Source organism: Arachis ipaensis, chromosome B5 (assembly GCF_059453495.1).
Source record: "Arachis ipaensis isolate K30076 ecotype BB chromosome B5, ASM5945349v1, whole genome shotgun sequence".
In the NCBI taxonomy this organism is placed as follows: Eukaryota; Viridiplantae; Streptophyta; class Magnoliopsida; order Fabales; family Fabaceae; genus Arachis; species Arachis ipaensis.
The window spans coordinates 151,379,507-151,401,323 of NC_142440.1; the positions used below are offsets into that span (position 1 = coordinate 151,379,507).

Here is a 21,817-nt window from a genome sequence, read left to right on the forward strand (position 1 = left end):
TAAAGTGTTAAGCAATAAATGTATTATCATCACTGTAATGTAGGATAAGTAAAGCATGACTAAGAACTAATATTACATTGGACATTGGAAATAATCAAATACAAGGTTTACATTATAACTGATACATTATCATTTGTAAATTGACTATGGAATCAATAAGAGAAAGTTGAAAATATTCTTATGAATTATGCTTACACTATCATGCATGCAACACTCTGCGCCGATACTCTCCAAGAGCCCATATAGGAAATATGTTACGATGTGATGCATAGTTTATGACACAGTTTCTGAAAAACACTCCTGTTGCGTCCTGGAAAATTGGATTAGAAATTATTAAAAGTTATATATATGTTGATTATAGAACCACTTTTGCTAAATGCTAAGATATGATTAAATATGGACGAATTACCGGCTGTGGAAAATCTCCATCTTCCATTTGTGAATTGATTATTAACTTTATTCCTTTGTGTATGGGTGTAGCATCTATCTCACCCTTTTTAGTTTTTACAGCAAAATTCCAATGATTAGCACAATCTACATTCTTTGCATCTAAAAACTTCTTTCAGAAAAAAATAAATACAGAAAAAATAAGATCTTCATTCTCTCACAATCACATACATCCACACTTATCATTTATAAATATATCTCACCATACCATATATTATATATTGTTTTCTTCAATTATTTTTTTTTCTGGAGAAACAATTAATTATCTGAAAATTGTAAGATGTTAGGTAATAGTAGTCATTTCTAATTTGACAAGGGTCTTTTATAAATTTCCCAATAATTTGTAGGAATGTATTAACTTATTAGTTGTATGTATCTTTGAAGGGCTAATATGTTATTAGAAATCTTTCTTTTAATTATATAATATCACTATATAAAAAATTATGAAATTTGAGAATTCTAACCTGTCCTGCTCCAATAAGTGACAATAAAGCCCATGAAGTTTGAATTAAGTTTGCACGGTTACCTTCTAGATTTGTATATACCTGAATGAGGAAGTTAAAGTGTTAAACATGCATGCATGTATGTCATGTTATTCTATAATAATTTCTTAGCATGGTGCACAATTCAGAGCAAAATGAAATTTATTATAGAGCTGACCTTGTTTTGACTTGACAAGTAACTTTCACCCCAACCACCATTAGGAAGTTGTTTTGACAACAAAAATTCACATGCTTTGCGCAACGAAGGACTATTATGGTAATTCCTTCCGCAAGCTTTTAGTCCTTCCACAGCAAACCATGTGCCATAGGTATAACAAATACTCCAACAACCATACCTGTGTAAATGTGCTCATCAATAATAATAATAATAATAATAATAATAATAATAATAATAATAATAATAATAATAATAATAGTTAAGTACTAGGAACCTTTGTATTATATTGGATCTAGCAAACAATTTAAATCCGATCCTTACAAATAAGATAGCATAAGGAATAATTTTTAGATACTTTTGGCGTGCCATGTTTATTTTGATCAGAATGATAATTATGCATCCCAAGTCATTATTGGAAGGGCAAAAAAAAAAGAAAAAAAAATACAATACCATGAGCCATCTGAATTTTGTGAGTTTTCAATGAAATGGATTGCCTTGGAAATAGAGTGATCTATTTCTTGTCTTCTATGCATTGGGTATTGCTCTCTAAATATAAGCAAGCCCTGCAATGCCGATGATGTGCACTCTACGTAACTGTTTTTCACAACATGCAACTCAAATTATTAGCTGCATTAATGAACTAATTCCATAATATAAAAGATCTTATATAATGTCATGAAATTATTTCTGCTAAAAGTTTAATTAGTTGTGAAATAAAAATATATAAATAATTATATATCTATTCTCTTGTACAAAAGTTTTTTTTTTTTTTATGTTTGAAATATGAATTATAGATAAATTTATTTTTGGGACAACAAAAATCTAATTATAGATTTTTCTAATAATAGAAATACTGTTGTCCTATTATAAAATTACTTGTACCAAAATTTTAAAATTTTAAGTAGACATATATAAATGATTATGTATCTAACAAACTCAATGTGTATTATACATAAATACATTTAATTCTTAATGTAAATCTTACTCCATCTCAACAATAACGCTTTCAAAGAATTCGGTTGGATTGAATTTCTGCAATAATTAAAATGGTGTTACTAAATTAAAACAAAGTGCATAATTAATCTTGCCTCCAAATTAAATGCCTTCTAATTGAATGTTGTTACCTCTAACCATTGATAGCCTCTTTGAGGCTCCCAAGCAGGGAAACCGCCATTACTACTCTGTAGTTGAAATCAATGAACATGTGAGAATCACATTTTTTTTTCATCTGTAGTAGGACAAGACTTTGGTGTTGTTGTTGTTTAACTAGAGCTTTACTAAGAAATACTCTTAAGAAACTTAGAGAGACAATAACACAAATTACTTTATTTAACTTAATATTTATAATTTTATGTATATAACATCTATAATTACATATTTATTATATCTAATATTATTTAAATAATCTAATAATGTTTAAAAAATATAAAATAAAAAATTTTAAACTGCTTAATCTAATTTTTTACTGTCTTTCAAATATTTTTGCTTATCAAAATAAATTTTACCAAGACTCTTAAAATATTACAGGATGTCTTAATCAAGGTATAGTTACAATAAAACGGCATGAAGGATATATAGAATACTATACTTGTATGGAGAGAATAACATTCACAGCATCGTATAGTCTTTGTGTTTCAACTTTGTCCCCAACAATTTCAATTGGCATTCTTGACAACAGGATCGACAGCTATGGAAAAATTTAGTAGCAACCATTATAGTTAGTGTTGAAAAAAGAGAGAATAATTGAGTAGGTATAAAGAGTACAAGAAAAGATTGCACCAAATTAAAGATTAAATTACAAAGATAATATATACCATCGGTTAAGTTTCTCAAAATTAAGATGTATATCTTTAATCATCTTCTTTTAATAAAAAATATCTTTAATTACTTTATTAGTTCTTATAATTTCATCCATTTTTTCAATCAAGTTTTTGTGGTTTAATAGTCTGTAATTGAGCTGTTCTTATATTAGATAAAAATTTTGGATTAGGTCTTTTTTACATAATTTTAGTTAAAAAAATGCAATTTTTTGAAATATTTATTTTGGTATTTGATATATGATGAATTATGATTAATTCTATAAGCAAAATATTTTTGGATTAGTGTTTTTTTATAAAAAGTAATAACTATTAAGGATCTAATTATAAATTTTTATTTGATATAAAGATTTAATTACAAATTTTTAAAGCATAATATTTAATTAAAAAATTAATAAAATTATAAAAATTAACAGAATAATTAAACTTAGATAATTTTACGTGCATATAAAAAATATACTATCAAATTAGCTACTATATATTTGTATAATTATATATATTTATATATATTAATTCATATATTTTTCTAACTAAAATAATTGGCTATAAGAATGATCAAATCCATTATGGTAGAATAATTAAACCTAATTTAATATGCAATAGTTGATCGACATATGATTTTTAATATACACGTACTATGATTGATTTTTTAACATTAATCAATTCTTAATTTATATGTATGATTATAATTGGATGATTGTTTTGATATTTGAAAAAGGATTAAAAAAAAAAAAATTAAACAGTATCACCATATTCAGTTAGTAAAATTTGGGTGAGTTGAACCTTTAACCCTTCTCCAGTGCTATCAGAAACTTGTAAAGCCTGATCATGTATTGAGAATGTCCACGCCCCTTTTGAAATATGTCTATGCATTGCCATGAAGTCACCATATGGATTTTCAAGAACCTTTAATATGATATCACCATATAATTAATTAAGTCTCTTACTTTCATTAGTAACTATAGAGCATCTATATAAGGCATATATTAAGTGATAAGTAATAATTTACTTTGTTGTTACCTGTGAAGCCTTTAAGAAGTCATATGCTTTCCTAAGTGTAGGTCCAAATTCTTCATTAAGATCACAAGCAAGTATTGCTTCTATACCAAAAGCTACATCCCACATTTGACTACCGATACCCTACATTAAAATCAATTGCTACAATCAATACCATTAAGAAACATTTTTATATATTGACTATAAGAGAAGTGAGTAATTTTTACCGTCATTATTTGTAAAGAAAATATATATATATATATATATATTAATTTTAATCTATTAACAGTGTAAAATATTTTATACAATTGTATAATGACATCCATTTTTTTAGATGACCATTTTAATGTGACATTATATAATTAAAATATACGTGTAAAACCTATGCACTGAGATATATATATATATATATATATATATATATATATTTTGCATGTGTATGTATGTGATAGTGTTCTGATGATGGTCAATACTTGGATAAAATGAAATATATTTTTTATTATTGATACTCGATGGTTATTAATAAAAAAAAATAAGGGACAATACAGAATACTCCAAAAATTTGTTTTTGTCTTTTTGATGATTAATTAATATTATCCATCAATAATATTCTTTCACTCTTTGAACTTCTATATCCTAAACCCTAATTAATAATTATACATCAATAATAATATTATCCATCAATATATTCTTTTACTCTTTTTGACGATTAATTAATAATTATTGACATAATTATTAACTTCTAAAAATGTTTCGAAACACTCCTTTTGCCAATTTGCGACGGAAGAAGTTATTATTTTATTTTTTTAAAAAAAAAAATACTTTAATAAAAAGTTTAGTAGTTGCAGAAAATATTCAATTTTTTTATGTTTTTATTTTAATGTGTTCAACTGTACTTATATATGTCTTGAAACAAATTATTATTTATCAAAAAGAAGAGTTGCTTTGTTGTGACATTTTTTAATATTGAGTATTTATGTACTTATACAACATATATATGATCTTCTCACTCTTGTATAAAATCACTCTTCTAATTAATAATAAATATTTAAATTTATAAAATGTATGTGGTATATATATAGAACTCAATTTACTTTGGAAGTTACAAAGAATAATAAAAAAGATAATACTAACCACAATTTTTAAACCATCTTCAGCAACCCAAAAATAATCTGGAATTCGAGCTAAATGAAGTTTGTATGCCTCTGAGTTGGGATCTTCAATCCAACACGCGATCAAAGATAACACCTTCCATTTCAGTTAAGTATGTGATTAATTGTGCTTGTTATGGATGTTGAAACTATAAATATATATAAACACAGAAATTTAGTGATAACTAATAATATATACTTTTAATTATGATGTATACCTTCTCTACAACTCCAATGCAAAGATAGTTACTAATCTCATCCTCATATCGTATATGATTCATTGTAATTTGAAGTGACTTTTGTCTAAGCATTGAAAAGGGCCACCGATTTAGTAAGGGCTCTCCAATGTGATAGAGAAATCCCCATAACACATCTTGTATTAAAGGATGTGGGTAATATAGATCTTCCTGAAATTATTTACATCCATGACATTGAATCTCACTGATATAGATATAAATATATTATTCATGGACCTTCTTTTATCGGTTTAAATTTTAAAAAAAATAATTTTATAATATAATATCAAAATTTTTATAACAAAAGACTTTAGAATTTAATTCTTGTTGAACTCTAAAAAAAGAATTTTAATATAAGACTAATAAAAAAAATTTACGCCAAAATTCATACATACCCAAAAAAATTCTTATAATCATTATTCACATATCTTTTTTTATTAGTTTAAATTTTTAAAAAAAATAATTTTATGACACTCATATATATTTAAATTTTCAAAATATTTAATTTACGCATTTTCATCTAGTTCAGCATGTCACACTAAATTTATCCAAAAGAATGTTTAGGTATATATGAAGTAAATCATATGTTTAAAATTAGATAAAATGATATTCTTCACTCTTACAAAATGTCTAAATAATATTTTCTTTCTCTTTATTTATAATGTACACTCATATTCGATATAAGATTAAAATAACTTACTCTTTAGTCTATTTAAACAAAATACCCTTCAATAATAATTGTTTGATTAATTTAAATAATAATAATAATAATATAAAATATATATTTATTATTGATATAATAATTTTTGTTATTTTTAATATTTTAATATTAATCATAAAATATATAAACAATTAAATTAAGTATTTTTATAATAAATTAAAATATTTTATATTACTTGATAAAATATTAAAAATAAATAAAATTTATAACTATTATTATTATTAATTTATATACATAATTATAATAACTATTAATATTCAACCATATTACGTGTATACTAAAATTAGCTACTAATTTAAATACATACAAGAATATAAAATATATATTAAAAATGAGCTAAACAACACATATATTCGTACATAAATATATGATGGCTTATTTAAGTAGGAGTGTTCATGGATCGGATTCGATTCACATATCCGCGGTGTTTATTCGAATCCGATTCGAAAATTGCGGATATTGATCCAATCTATAAGGCTATGCGGATCGGATAAGTTCCTATTCGCACATTAATAGAATCGGATTACAGAGTTTAGATAGGTATCCACATATTCGATCCGCACATTCGCAGATTCGCAAAAATAAATAAATAAATAAATAATTTTTTATATTTTATTTCAACTAATAATTATCATATATGTTGTATTATTTTATTTTATTTTTATTATTTAAAAAAAATATGTTTAATAATATTTTAAAAATAAACATGTTTAAAGAAGTGAAAAAAATGATTTTATTGATATTTTTAATAAAAATAAGCTTTTTAAAATATTTTTATATTTTGTAGATATATCAGATATCCGATCCGATCCGCAAATGTGCGAATCGAATCGGATCCAATCTTTAAAACTGCGGATATTGGATCCAATCCAATGATTTTAATGTAAATCGAATGAGATTTTGACCATATCCGATTTGATTCGATCCAAATAACATTTTTAGTTAACATTATTAAATGATGCGCGTTAAATTAGACTAACATACTAAAAAATAGACTATTTTAATAATTTTATAAAAAAAAAAAAGTATCATTTTCTCTTAAAATTATATTATCAGATACCGTAACAAAAAAACAAAACAAATCAAATACGCCTTTAATTATGTAAAGATATGAAGATTCCATAAGAAAAAATAACAACAAATTTGTGCTTACCTTAGCAATAGTATTTCTGGCTTTGTTCCAGTTAATTTGATCATAAGGTTGGTTGTACATTTCTTTTCTAAGAGACTTGATTAAGCCAGTAATAGAACCTACAAATCTCTTCCCATATACGTATGATATGGACATGTAAAGCATCCGACAATAGGACATGATTTTTCCTATTTTAGCATATAATCAATAAATTGGATAATGGACATAATTAGAGCAAAAATAACAAGAAAAAGAAATAAAATTTGGTTGTACAAAGAAATTGTTGATTAGGGAAAAAATAATGACCTGGATTAAAAGGACTTAATTTGGGTTGAAGCCATAACTCTGGTGGAAATGGATTGCAACCTGACCATTCATAAACTCCAAGCACCTTCAACAGATTAATTAAGTACTATGTTATACATGTGTACTCATTTTCATATGCACTTATTGCTTGCCTATACAGCTGAGATATAACAAAACTATTTTGAGCAAATATGTACTATATACCTTTCTTATCCCTAACATTTAAGGATGAAATAATCTAGTCCTAAAATCATTGACACCAGTTTAATCGTAATACTAATTTTGACATCACTTATATTTTTCTGTCAAAACTAATTGTAATTTATTTGGCATCTTATTGATTAGCTGACATATTGGCTATATAATTTTTTGGATAAGTATGGTTTTGATTTTTAAAGTTTGGAATTAAAAATAAAATCATTTTTAACCCTTAGCTTTTTTTTTTTTAATTTAAAATGGTCCTCGACGTTGTATTTTAAATTAAAATCATCTTTTTAAAATTTTTTGGACAAAAATGTTGCTCTTTGTTGTAACTCCAATTTCATTATCCACCACCACTTTCTTATTCCTACTAAATACTAGTATTTAAATTTAAGAACACAGAATTCAACAACAACAATACACTATTTAAATTCAAGAACAACAATAACATTATTCATTGCAACTTATTCTTTTAAATTCAACAACAACTTTTGTTTTTTTTTTTTTTTAAAAAGAAAAAATTAGGATAGAGAGAGACAAGAAAGATGAAGTGACAGAGAGAGAAAAAAAAAGTGTTTAGTGACAAGTGTGAGGAGTATAATAAATTAGTTTCATATTGAAAAAAATAAGAAAGAGTGAAAAATTTATAAAATAAAAAACCTATTAATTTAAGATATTAAGATTTTGAATAAGATGTAGTGTCTTCTTATCTTATATTCTCTCACTTGAGTTTCTTTTTGAAATTTTTTTGAGGTAAAAAACTCCCTACGGTGACCAACAAAAAAAAACTCCAAATTTTAAGGATCATAATAGTACTTATCTTTTTTTAGTTATCTTTTTAACTAGTTAAAGTAAAATAATTTTACGTTGTACTATCATTAACTTGAAATTATGACAAAGCCATTAAGTTAAATTGCCATCAATAATTTCTTTCAAGAATAGAATGGTGCCAATTTTAAAATGTTAAGACTAAAAAAAAGTATAAACATTTACTCATGAATTATTATTTGTAGTTTGATGTTTCTAAAATTTTATTCTCTCGGAACCACAACAAAAGTTAAAAATCAATCAAGTATAATCCAAATAACAATAAATAAATAAATAAATAATAACAAGTATAATGTATTTACCGAAACCCAGAACTTTCCCCAGGATGGAATAGCCACTAAACCACCATGGTCAAGAATCCACTTTCTGGCTTTGGCCATTGGCATGTCTTCATGATCTTCAAGTTCTTCTCCAAGTATTCTCAATGCAATGTAACTCAATCCGGATCCAAACATTGTGCTGTGGCCTTCTATATGGAACCCCCATCCTCCATCTTCGTTCTGTTTCATGATTGTGGCAACCAACAATTATATATTGGTTGGCAGATATAACCAAATTAAGTAGGCAGATATATTTATTTATTAGAAAAAAAAAATCTCTAACCCATGCATGGATTCTCTATGAAGTTAATAAGTGTCCTACCTGATGATTATACAAATATCGAATGATTTCTTTCTTGTGTTCTGGTCCTATAACTTCTTCAAGGGATCCAGTAATGTATAATGCCATTATCTGCAGTAATTAACAACAATGTTTAACATCAACAAGTATTTCAGTATAAGTTAAAAAAATATATAAATAAATTACATAAAAAAATTTAGTATAAAATAAATAAAAATGTATAAAATTATATATATATATATATTATATCACTTTATACTTTTGAAAAAAGTAATATCATGGTATTAGAGTTTTTATAACTTAAAGATTTAAAGTTTGATCTTTATTGATTTAAAAAAAAAATTTTAACATAAAATTAATAAAAAAACCTATATAAAAAATTCATATAAACCAAAAAAAATGTGTAAAAAGATGTATTAGAAATATAAATTATTTAAATTTTTGAGAGAAGTGAGATTGTAAATAAAGAAAAAGACAGTTATCAACATCCAATTTGCAAAACAAGATATTATTCCAAAACAATTAAATGACGCTTTTAATTTGACTAATCACACTTGCTTCTTTTCGGTGAATCTCTTTGTTTACTTCTCTAAGATACCCCTTATTTATTATATTTCATAGTTAATGCAAATTTTTAATTTTATAATTTATTATAAAATATATTACTTTATGATTTTATGCATAAGAAAATAAATAGGAATATTTGGAGGGAAAAAATCAAATTTTCTTTATGTTGAAATATATAATTTAAAAAACATGAATATAAAATTTAATAGATTTCTGGTTAACATTTTTTTTTCTAAAGATATTAGGTTATATTTCATTAATATTGAAAAATGAAATACAAAGATGTCTAAAAGCAGGATAGTATAATAAAAGGTGGAGATTTCTCAAAACAATATACTGAAGGTATTCATTCAACGCATAGTTGAAAAACGAAAAAAAATCTTAAAGAATAAAGAATGATAAATCAAATTGAATGAAACTAAGAGTTTGTCTCATGGAGATGACGATCTAAACTGGGAGTTCTTTGGATTTCACGAAGCAACTTGATAGAGCTTGCTAGAATGGCAGACGGCATTGAAGTAGAACCTTCAAAAATTAACTGGTTGCGAGCTTTCCAGCAGTTCCAGCAAATGATGGCAAGCAATTGAGGATTACGGTCAGCATTGTTCAACGAGTTAAGCATCCCTATTGATGCAGTCCACCATGTCCAAAGTCGTTAGGACTCTGAGAGGGAAGACAGCCACGACGATAACTCTGAGACCATACTTCTTTAATTCTAGAACAATCGATCAAACAATGAGTGATTGTTTCTGTTGCTTCATGACAGCAGGGGCATATTGGCGATATAGATGGGATGCGGTGATGAATCTGAGCAAGCATCGGAAGCCGGCCATGAAGAGCTTTCCAGATAAATAGCTTAATTTTGTGAGGCAAGTTCAACTTCCATAGATCAATCTACGGCTTTTTCTACTGCATATAATTAGGGCAAAGCTCCAGAGGTGAATGGTAAAATAAATAGCCAATTTTGTAACCTGAAGTTGTATCATATTGTTTGGATTTGTCAAAATTCCATTGCAATTTATCCCTACTTTGCTGAATTTTAACTTACAAAATCATGTTTGCAACATTTTGGGGAAATAATTCTTGAATGAGATTCTGATTCCAATTCCTATCTTCAGTAATTAGCTCTTTAACTCTTGGAACCAACTCAGAAATATCCTGTCTATTTGGCATGTCAAAAATCATTAAAGGATATAGAGGAAGCAGCCAAGGATTCTCAAAGGTTCGGATATTCTCTATAGTACCCACAACCTAGTTAAGACCTTTTTCAACAATCTTTTAGCCTTTCAATATGCTCCTTCATCCCCAAGAAGGCAAGACTCCAATTTCCGACGTTATAGCATTACCATTGCTAAAGTATTTACCTCTTAGGATTTTGGATAGTAGGGAAGTAGGTTGTGTTACGAGTCGCCAAAACTATTTGCCTAAAAGCGCCAGATTTTGGATTCTGAGATCTTTAAATCCGAGGCCTCCTTCTCTTCGTGAGCGAGTCATAGTGTCCCAGCTAATCCAAGTCATCCGCCTTTCAGAACCTTTTTGTCGCCACCAGAACTAAGAAAGTAGAGAGTGAATTTCCGAAATGAAACCATCAGGAAACTTGAAGCAAGACAATGTATAAATAGGAATAGCTTCTCCCACGCTGCCTTAAGCAATACCTGTCTACCACCTGACGATAGAAGATTGTGCTTCCACCCTTGGATTTTTTTTCCGAACCTTCTCTTTGATCATACTAAAAGAAGCCTTTTTTGATTTAGAGACTGTAGAAGACAAACCAAGGTATCTATCCTGAGCCCCAATATGATTAATATTCATAGAATTAGCCAGTAGTGTATGAGTAGTGGAGGGAGTGTTGTGGCTAAAGAATACAACAGATTTATTAAGATTTACCCTCTGGCCACTGATGCTTTCATAAGAATTCAATAAATTCAAGATGTTTGAATATGCTTCAGGATTAGCCTTACAGAATAAGATGGAATCGTCAGCAAAGAGGAGGTGGTTGACCTTAGGACATCGCCTATGTATCTGAAGACCCTGAGTTAGTTTGTTTTATTCTGCCTTATGTAGCAAGAAGGAGAGATCTTTTGCACAGAAAAAAAGATAGGGAGATAGAGGATATCCTTGTCGAATACCTCTATTTGGTTTGAAGAAACCATAGGGTTGTCCTTCCACAATGACAGAATAAGAAACAGTTGTCACTAATTCTCGAATCCACATGATCCACTGGGAGTTAAAACCAAACTTTTCCAATATAAACCAAAGAAAGTGCCATTCCACCCTATCATATGCCTTACTCATATCTAATTTTAGCGCCATTTTATTTTCGAGTTCCCTTTTTTTGTTCTTCAAGTAATGCATAAACTCATGAGCAATTAGGATATTATCAGAGATTAATCTGTCTTTAATAAAAGTACTCTGCGTAGGGCTAATTAGTCTATTTATCATACCCTGAAGTCTATGTACAAGTACTTTAAAGATAATCTTGTAAAAGAATGAGGATAGGTTTATTGGTCTTACCTGAGTCATATCTTTAGCATCAGAAATCTTGGAAATAAGACAAATTTGAGTGTGGTTAAAACCCTTTAAAATTCTGCCCCCTAAAAAGAAGTTCTTAACTGCTCAAAACACATCACCACTAAGTATGTTTCAGAAGCTTTGAAAAAAATTTGCTGTCATACCATCATCTCCTGGAGCACTTTGAGGATGAATGCTAAATGTTGCATGTTTCACTTCTTCCATAGTCACTGATCTTTGAAGACTACGGTTCATGTGAGCTGTAACCTTAGGTTCAAATTCAGTAAATAGAGGTTCAGGGTTCTCATGACAAGAAGGAGAAGATGTCCTTAAAATAAGATTCAGCCACAGAAGCAATACTAGCATTTGAAATAGCCACTTCACCATCACTGCCAGTTAGTTGCCAAATTTTATTCCTTCGGGTTTGATTTCTAAATTTCTGATGGAAAAAAGTTGTATTTTGATCACCGAATTTGAGTCATTTGACTCTAGACTTATCTTTCCAATAAGATTTCTCATTTTGCAATGCTTTTTCAAGTTTGTCTTCTATTTCTGAAATGATGTCACCTCCATAAATCCCTGCTAAACAAAGTTCCTCTAATTCAGACTGTAGTAAATCAATCTCCACCTTCGAATTAGATCTGTGTTCTTGCTGCCATCTGACAATCTGATGCCGACAACGCTTTATTTTTTGAGCTGTGATGTACATGGTTGAACCATCAATCTATTATTGCCAAACCTCTCTAACAATCTACCTTATTTCATCATTAAAACACCATATTTCTTGGAATTTGAATCGCCGTTTAGATCTCTCAGTTCTCGGATTAGAGTCTAAGAGAAGAGGGGAGTGATCCGACCCTGATTCTGATAGTCTAAGAACCAATGCATTGGGATAGAGTTGCTGCCAATCAACTCCTACCAAGAATCGGTCCAGTCTTTCCTACTGTATCAACTTATCACCACTCCGCCTATTTGACCAAGTGAATGGTCTTCCGACCATACCAATATCAATCAGGGAATTATCACCAATAAAACTGTTAAAAGTTTCAATAGAAGAAAGAGATTTAATACCCCCACTTGATTTCTCCAATTGATTAGAAATAACATTAAAATTACCCATTAACACAACCTTACCATCGAACTGTTAGGTGACTGAAGTTAATTCAGCAAACTGAGTCATTCTATGTTGATCATTTGAATTGAGATAAAAATCCATAACACTATAGGGATCATTATAACCAGCTGTCAGAACTGATGCTGCAATGAAGAATCTTCCATGTTGTAAAATCTGAACAGTGCAACCATCCCTCCATGCCATTGCCAAACCCCCAGATAATCCATCCGGATCCACAATAAACCATTTCTTGAAACCACAAGATCTTAGTTTTCCTTCAACTTGTCGAGATTGATTTTTTTGTTTCACAGATAAAACCAATCTCGGGGGAGTAGGATTTGCAAATCCTTTTAAGATTGTGAATTGTCAGGGGTCTCACCAAACCCCGACAATTCCATGAGAGCAGTTTCATATTTCTTTGGGTACCACTTGAATGCTGGCACCCTCCACCATCGTAGCATCAGAGACAATATTACTGTCAATTATACGGGGGTTTTGAGTCTTTGATTTATTATTCATGGGGTAGAAAAAATCAAAATTGGCATTTGATGGTTCCAGAGAGAAATAAGATATATGGAATTAGGGAATTAGAAAAAGGAGTGAATTAAAAAAGAAATCCAGCTTAAGAATAAATTGGGAGAGGAAGCAAAAATTAGGGAATAAAGTGAGGGTGAATTAGAAACAAAAAATAAATTAAGAGAAGAAAATAGAAGAAGATGAAAAAGACTTTGACGAAGAAAAGATAAAGAAAGGTGTAATCATGAAAGCGGCAACACAATAAAATTTTGAGAAAAGGACAAATAGGTCTCTGACCTTTTGTCCCGTGGACATTTTCGTTCCTGACTATTGAAAAATACTTTTAAATCTTTGACCTTCACAAAACTTGGACGGATCAGTCCCTGACGGAGGCATTTGGACGGAGGGACTGATCCGTCCAAGTTTTGTGAAGGTCAGGGACTTAAAAGTATTTTTTAATGGTCAGAGACGAAAATGTCCACGGGACAAAAAGTCAGGGACCTATTTGTCTTTTTCTCTAAAATTTTAGTAGAGCGTGGACAAACCCATAAGACACTAGATGAGGAGTAAAATGAAAAACAAAGTTGTATTTTCTCGTTAACATTTTGAAAATTGAAAACAATATTATTTAATAATCTTGTACAGCAGATTATCATTTCTAGCTTGCTACATTTTTTCGCTTGGCCTACCTTTTCATTAGTCATTTTGTTTATTAGTATCTTTAAACATTTGAATTTCTTTAATAAATAAAATAAATTCTTTTTATAATTTTCCAATTTTCTTGTACACCATGTCACCATGATACATTTTTGTTCAAAATAATTTAAGCAAATATATTATATAAATATATTTTTTACCGTATTTGCAAATTATAATAACATTAAGAACTAAAATTGATGATAGAGTAAAATGTAATATTTTAAATAATATTAGGAGTTATAATAAAAAATAAATCTAAATAACAAATAACGAGTAGTGAATAATAAACTAGTGCAGACATATTAGAGGACATTATAATGAATAAATAAATTAAATGTGTTATTATTTAAATTTAGGTTGTTTGGACTTTTTATTTTTTAATTTTAGAATTAATCTTTCAAGTTCTGTATTTATCATTTTATTATACATTCAGTTATTGTAAATTTGTAACTACTTTCGAATTATAATTATAATTATTTTATTTATACTAATGTGTTTAATTACTAATACATCTTTTTATAAATTTAATATATAATAATAAATATAAATATAAAATTATTCAATATGTAATTATTTTATATTTTAACCAAAAGGTTTTGAATTTAATTCTTACACATGTGAACATATATCAATTTTTATGAATTATAAATAATAAATATTTTGACCTCACTTATATTTAAATTCAACCAGTTTTATATTTGAAAACATATTCGATTATAATGTAGTGAAAATATTCAACTTGTAGAAAACGAAGTCAATTCCAATAGTAAAAAGGTTAGGTGCTAATTTGATTCTTAAGGTTATAGGTGAAAATTTTAATTGTTTTTAACATTTTTTATTTTTAAAATCTTTCTCAACTTTAAAATTATTTATAAAATCAATCTTTCATTTTCAAACTATTTTTCCTAGGGACTAAATCATTTTTCCTACTTCAATTTTAATTTTAAGACTAAATTGTCTCTAATAAAATTAATTATAAAATCATCCTTTTGGTTTCAAATATTTTTGGTTTTATCTTTTACTCAAAATAGAGTAATGTCCTAAACCGGTCTTTAAAAAATTTTTAGTGAGATAATTTAATTCTCAACAAATTTCAATGACCAAATCAGTTTTTATTATTGTGTTTTGTTAGATAAATCAATCATCATGCTAAATTTTGTTAAAAAGTTAGCAGACAAAAAATTTTTTCTGTTGTTATTCAATAAAGACATAACAAATTCTAAAAATGATTAGAATTTTAAATAATTCCTTTCAAAAAAATAAACGATATGATATGCGAATTGATTTGTCTAATGAAATAAAAATCTAGAGACTGATTTGATAATTAAAATTTGTTAAAAACTAAAATATTCACTAAAAATTTCTTAAAAAACTCCAAAATTAAAGTGTCCAACTAAAAATTTGTTGAGATTCTGAATCTGTAGCCCTAGTCACTACCTTTTTTGCAAACTCCAAAACTCTTCTTAGCCCAATTTTTTATAAGCTCTGGTACCATAAAAGAGAAGTTGATGTGGAGTAATGTGCAAGGACAAGAATGTGAAATTTTGATAGAGAACAAAAGGAAAACAATGATCTAATTGTGATGCATCAGTTATGATGTATTAGTCTTGACTAGTAAAAAGGGTGAAGGTCATTGCCTTTTATAGCTCAAGTAATATAGAGTTAGTTAATTTTATCAGAATTATTAGTTTTACTCTTGTTAACTTACTTTGACTCAGTCCTATCACTACTCTTTATCCTTAGAGATTCATTTGAGATATTACTCTTGAAAATAATTGTAACTTTATGAGTAATTTAAAAAAAAAAATAATGGACAATTTTAGTCTTAAAAATCTTAAAGACTAAAATCTTAACAAATTATATAAAAACACTATTATGAATTTGATCGTAACTAACCAAAGGTTGAATGAAAAACAAAGGGCCAGAAAAGTCCGCAGGCCAGTGACCATCATGTGCTTGAATAGAAGAAAAAAAAGTGAGAGCTCTTCTCATTGTTGTAAGCAATGCTTCTTGTGTTATCTTCTCTTCTTCTCCCACTTTCACTGCTTCTGGAATTGCTCCACATTGGTTCTCCTTTGTGAGCTGCCCGTTAATTAATTTAATACTTCAATAATTTAATAGTGAAACCAAATATCAAATAACTAAAAGTACGTAACTGGGCCATGAATTTGATTGGAAGAACGAAACAAAAAAAAAAAATTAGAAATAAGTGCATCAACTTTTATATACCTGCATTCTCATTAAGAGGTCAGAGCTTTGTTTGATGGAAAATCTATTTTTAGTGAATTCTTGGCGCAGCCTTTCAACCTCGGCACGTTCTTGTGGTGTTCCTGCATTTGGATCAAACTCCCAATGTTGTCTTCCTATGAAGTTGTTGGCTGAAATCAAGTCCTTTCCTCCTTCCCCAATCTTCAACTTCCACATTATCCTTCACTTCAATCAAGTTCTCTCCTGCTTATAGAAACTTCCCCTTTGGTTACCTCACTTATTGATGAGGTTGAGATGTATATTGGTATTTATATAGGAAACGACCAGTATCTTTCCTAACATATATACGCTTAGGTAGTTACATTTAGGTTTAATTACTCTGTTGGTCCCTATAGTTTGGCCGAATTTTTAATTAGGTCCCTATAGTTTTTTTCCTTTTAATTGAGTCCTTATACCATTTTTTTTGTTTTAATTGGGTCCCTATTGGCAGTCAACGTTAAGTAAAACGTTGATCAGTGTTAAATTTACCAAAATACCCATGTTTATAACACTACATAATCCTTGTTCTCCTCCTAAAACTCCAGAACCCTATTCTGTTCATCGTTCTCCTCTTCTCCCTTTCTTCTTATTTGTTCCTGAAATTTTCTGTCCTTGCATGGATTCCAGCCAACGTTCTTCGAGAATTTCGAATTCAAGAAGTCTCAACAAGAGAAGACATTTGTGTTATTGTGGGGAGGCAGTTGTGGTTCTGTCTTCTTCTGAAGTGGCCAGCCATGGAAGGAGGTATGTAGCTTGTGGACGAGTGCCAAGGTGCAGTTTTTTTGAGTGGATTGATAATGAAGATGATGTGAAAGGTGAGTGGTTGAAGCAGAAGGAGAGGAGGAGTCGTTGCTTCTGTGGAGACTCTCTGATTCTGAAAAGTTCTAATACACCCAAGAATCCAAATAGAAGGTTTATGTCTTGCCCAAGTAGAAGATGCAAATTTTTTGAATGGGTTGATGAAGAAAAGAAGGTTGGCGATGTTTGCTTATTATCTTCACAGTATCACTCTGGTCGAGTAGAGGGTGAAATTAGGGGTGAAAATGCACAAGAAAGGAGGGTTGATAGACTTAGTGTTGACACGGAGAGGTTAAAGGTGGAGATTGGAAAAGTTGATGACTGTGTTGGAAGAATCTGTGTAGAGCTGAATTCAATCCAGGAAGAACTTCGAAAGTTGGAAGAAAGCATGAAGAAGCAGAGCAAGATGCAGATGATGTTGTTTTTTTGTTTTGTAATCCTAATAGTTGCAGTGCTGTGTGGTAAAGTTTATTGATGTAGTGGTCATTGTTGGCTTTAAATGGAGGAGCTATAAAAAGTGTATGTTATGTTATTTAGATTGAATGGATGAAAGTTTTATTTGTTTGCTGCTATAAATATAATGTTGTGATATTGAATGAAAATGCACACAACTAAAAACAACTGATATCAGCCTATCACATATGCATCATTAGAATAATGTAATTCACATTAGTGGTCCTTAACATATTCCACACATTAGATAAGTTCAGTGGATCCAACTTGCACTAGTTACAAAATAAATGCTCCACCTACAATGTACTACCAAAAGTGGTCCACCACAAATCAAAATAAACTAAAAAAATGATGTTCCCAATACCAAAATACATCCACAGTATACTATACTACACAAAAAAGTCCTACATAAATCCACAGTAGGAGGAGCTACATAACCCTAAAAACTTCAATCATCTGTGAGGTCTATGTGTTTAGCAGGTTTGGCTGCTCCCTTTCTTATCTCCATCTTCAGTCTTTCACTTCTTCTCATCCCAAAAATCCTAGTCTTAGGCAAAGGTTGTGTAACTGGTGCCACTTGTGGAGTCTGGTGAATGAGTGGTTCAATGAAGGGAGTTGGTTGAGTTGCTGGTGTATGAGGAGGATTTGAAGCAGCTCCAGTATCAGGTGAACCAGATCCAGCAAGGGGTGAGTCGTTTGCAGAACCAGATCCAGTAAGGGGTGACACAGTTGCAGATCCAAATTCAGCAGCAAGAGTATTTGGTGTAGGGGCTGATGCAACAATAACCAAATTTTTAAATCATTACACCAGTAAATACTTTCAACTATGGATTATGAAATAGCAAATTATAGTTATACCTGTGATACTAGTTGCTTTTCCTCTACTAAGTCCCACACCCCTCCCTCTGCCTCTCCCCCTTGCAGCAGATCTAGCAGCAGCAGTCCCATTCGTAGAAGCAGATTCAGCAGCAGCAGTAGTTGGTGCAGAGGCTGATGGAACAAGAGTATAATGGTTAACTGATTTCCTAATAACAAAAAGCTACTGGTGCAACCAACAATTATAAAACAACAACAAAATAAGATGTACCTGAGACAATAGGATTTGGGCAGTGCCTCCTATTGTGTCCATACTGGTCGCAATTACTGCAAGTCACAGAGGTATCCGTCCTTCTGTACTTCGTTTGAGATCTATTTTCATCTGGTTCTCTAATCCGTACCATTCTTGGCCGACCAGGTTTAACCCTGAAAACTGGGGGTATGATGGTATCACAGTTCACTTTCGGCCACATGTTCTCTCCATTATTTGGAGCAATTGGTTTTTCATATGTTGCAAGGTATGCTGCTGGACTATAGTAATTGCTGCAATACTCTTCAGGATTATCACCATTTTCAAAGATGGCACTGCATGCATGTGGGCATGGCATACCAATCAAACCCCAAAATCGACAGCTGCAAGTACCAGCTAACAGATCCACCACAAACCTTTCCATAATAATCCTATTTTTGTGATGAACCTCAAACTTCAGCTCACCTGCCCATCTAGCTTGCCATTCCATACTTCTTGTTGCAATGAGATCCAACCTCTTTTTTGGTTTAGGCAGAATGGATCCTTCATACTTCTCAGCCTTCTTCTTCTTTTCTGCAAATCTTGACATCTAGTAGCATCTGATCCACTCAAACATCGTCAGAATGGGCTTGTCTCTAGCTCAAGAATTCTGCCATTGAAAGCCTCTGATATGTTATTCATTAGCATATCACTCTTTGCCATAAATGTGAAATGGTTCTTTGTCCACAACTTTGGGTCCACTCCCATCAGTTTATCATAGCAGTCCCTATTTTTCTCCTTCAACAAATTCATTCTTCATTCCCACTCTTCCACATAGGCAGCCTTAGCAATGGATAGGATTAGATCCCTCAGAACTGTCCCTCCACCATATGCCTTCTTACAGTTCGCATAGAGATGCCTTAAACATAATCTATGCTCAATAGAAGGTTCCATCTCACCAAAAATTTGCATCAAACCCTAAACCAACAAAAACAACAGACCACAATATACCATGATTCAATCAACAAAAACAATGCAAGTAGAATGAAATAGTTACAATCATAAGTCAGTTTATCCTTACCTTTTGTTGATCCGACATGAATACCCATCTTCTTGATTCACCGATATCATTCAGCAACAGATCAAGGAACCATCCCCAGTTATCCTTTGTTTCCGCCTCCACTACTGCAACCGCAATTGGAAAATAATTGTCATTAGGATCCCTCCCTCCTGCAACTAGTAGCTGCTGACCGTGGTCCCCTTTCAAGTGACCCCCGTCCACTCCTATGATCGGCCTACAACCAGCCAAAAAGCCCTGCTTCACTGAATCAAGGCACATGTACATCCTCATGAAACACGGTTGGTGAGTTAAAGATGGCCTATCTACAACAATACTAAGCTTGGACCCCGGATTTGCCCTTAAAATCTCAGCACAATAATCCCTCAATTTGGCATATTGTAGTATGGCCCTTCCATGTACTTCTTCCCTTGCCTTTCTCCTTGCCTAGTAAGCCTTTCCAACACTAACATTTGCCATATACTTGTCCTGAATTGTTTGAATAATAGTGGCCAGCCGCATATCTTCTCCCCGACTAATGTTGTTCACAATCTTTTTTGCTATCCACTCACTAAAAGCAAGCCTACCAGTATAACTTCTCCCACAGGTATGCTTGCCCTTCAAGGTTTTTATCCTAAAACAATCAGATCCTCCTACCTTACTTGCAAAGCAAATCCACTTGCACTTTCCTTTTTGTCCCTTACACACTACTCTGCACCTCAACTTGTCGTTCTTCTTATACCTAACGTCTCTCCCATTCAATAAGGCATGCTCCTTAATTGCCTCTTTAAACTGGGACAGTGTTTTGAACTCCAACCCAACCCTAAACTGATACTCTCTACATATTTCTGCCTCATCATACTTAGGAAACCTTTTTTTCTTAATCATGTCATCAGAATCTCCCTCGTAACTCTCTATGTCTTCAGTTTCATAACCATCTGAAATGTCTCCAATTTCTTCATCCATCTCTCCAGGAGCTTCATTATCCTCAGCACCCTTATTTGTTGTGGCTTCTTGATTTAGCGAGCCATTGAACCCACCAAACGCATTTGCTTGTCCACCATCAATACCATCCTCTACATCGAACCCAAAGTAATCCTCATGTTCACCATCATCAGCACTGTCATCAAACCTATCCTCCTCAGTTGAGGGTTCTGACTCAGCATCGACTTCTACTTCTATCAGTTCACTATCCTCGCCTTCATCTGGGACATAATCTGGATCCATTGATGTGATTTCAACCCCATTACCTTCTCTGTAACCATCAACAGCGTACACTATACCATGCTTCACAGAATCAGTAACTAAAGCCCTAGCCATTCTAACAGCATCCCCATCTGACTTTAACTCTTTCAGACCTAACTTCAACTCCATCCCAGGTTCGTTCCACCATAGCTTCGCATAACCCTTGTAGCCTAGACCCTTCAGCAAACTCACTATCTCTTGCAAAGACCATTCATCTAGTTCAAAATGTAAGTCTTCCACAACCAACTCACCTAAATATTGTAGTCCATCTCCCCTGTCAATAAATTTTCCTCCGTGATGGAGCTCTATTGTGAACTCCGATTCTCCCATTGCTACACAACAAAAAATGAAAAGTACTGATTAGTCATCCCCTAATCAAACATTACCAACAATGCTAATGACTTTAACGCCGTAGCATTCGCCAACTTCTGGAAGAATGAAGAAGGGAA

At 30.8% G+C, this 21,817-nt stretch overlaps 1 protein-coding gene across 1 annotated transcript; it reads right to left on the bottom strand.

Moving 5' to 3' along the window:
* Positions 1-9: 9 nt before the first annotated feature.
* LOC107644502 (lupeol synthase-like) lies at positions 10-16,947 on the bottom strand. Its single transcript, XM_016348370.3, has 18 exons — positions 16,753-16,947; positions 16,420-16,605; positions 9,138-9,227; positions 8,798-8,995; positions 7,467-7,551; positions 7,182-7,348; positions 5,290-5,478; positions 5,055-5,168; positions 3,945-4,064; positions 3,708-3,830; positions 2,696-2,794; positions 2,232-2,288; positions 2,093-2,139; positions 1,558-1,701; positions 1,108-1,285; positions 912-992; positions 410-493; positions 10-310 (listed from the first exon to the last, which is right to left on the bottom strand). Exons 1-18 carry the CDS (start codon positions 16,945-16,947, stop codon positions 200-202), a joined length of 2,268 nt encoding a protein of 755 aa, XP_016203856.1. The 3' UTR covers positions 10-199.
* Positions 16,948-21,817: the final 4,870 nt, after the last annotated feature.

Excerpts from the sequence above, each read along its gene's own strand:
- LOC107644502 (XM_016348370.3), bottom strand. The coding sequence starts at position 16,947 with ATGTGGAAGTTGAAGATTGGGGAAGGAGGAAAGGACTTGATTTCAGCC. Across the intron at positions 8,996-9,137 it reads GATATTTGTATAATCATCAG|AACGAAGATGGAGGATGGGG; the intron begins GTAGGACACTTA and ends ATCATGAAACAG. Across the intron at positions 5,479-7,181 it reads CCAGAAATACTATTGCTAAG|GAAGATCTATATTACCCACA; the intron begins GTAAGCACAAAT and ends AAATAATTTCAG.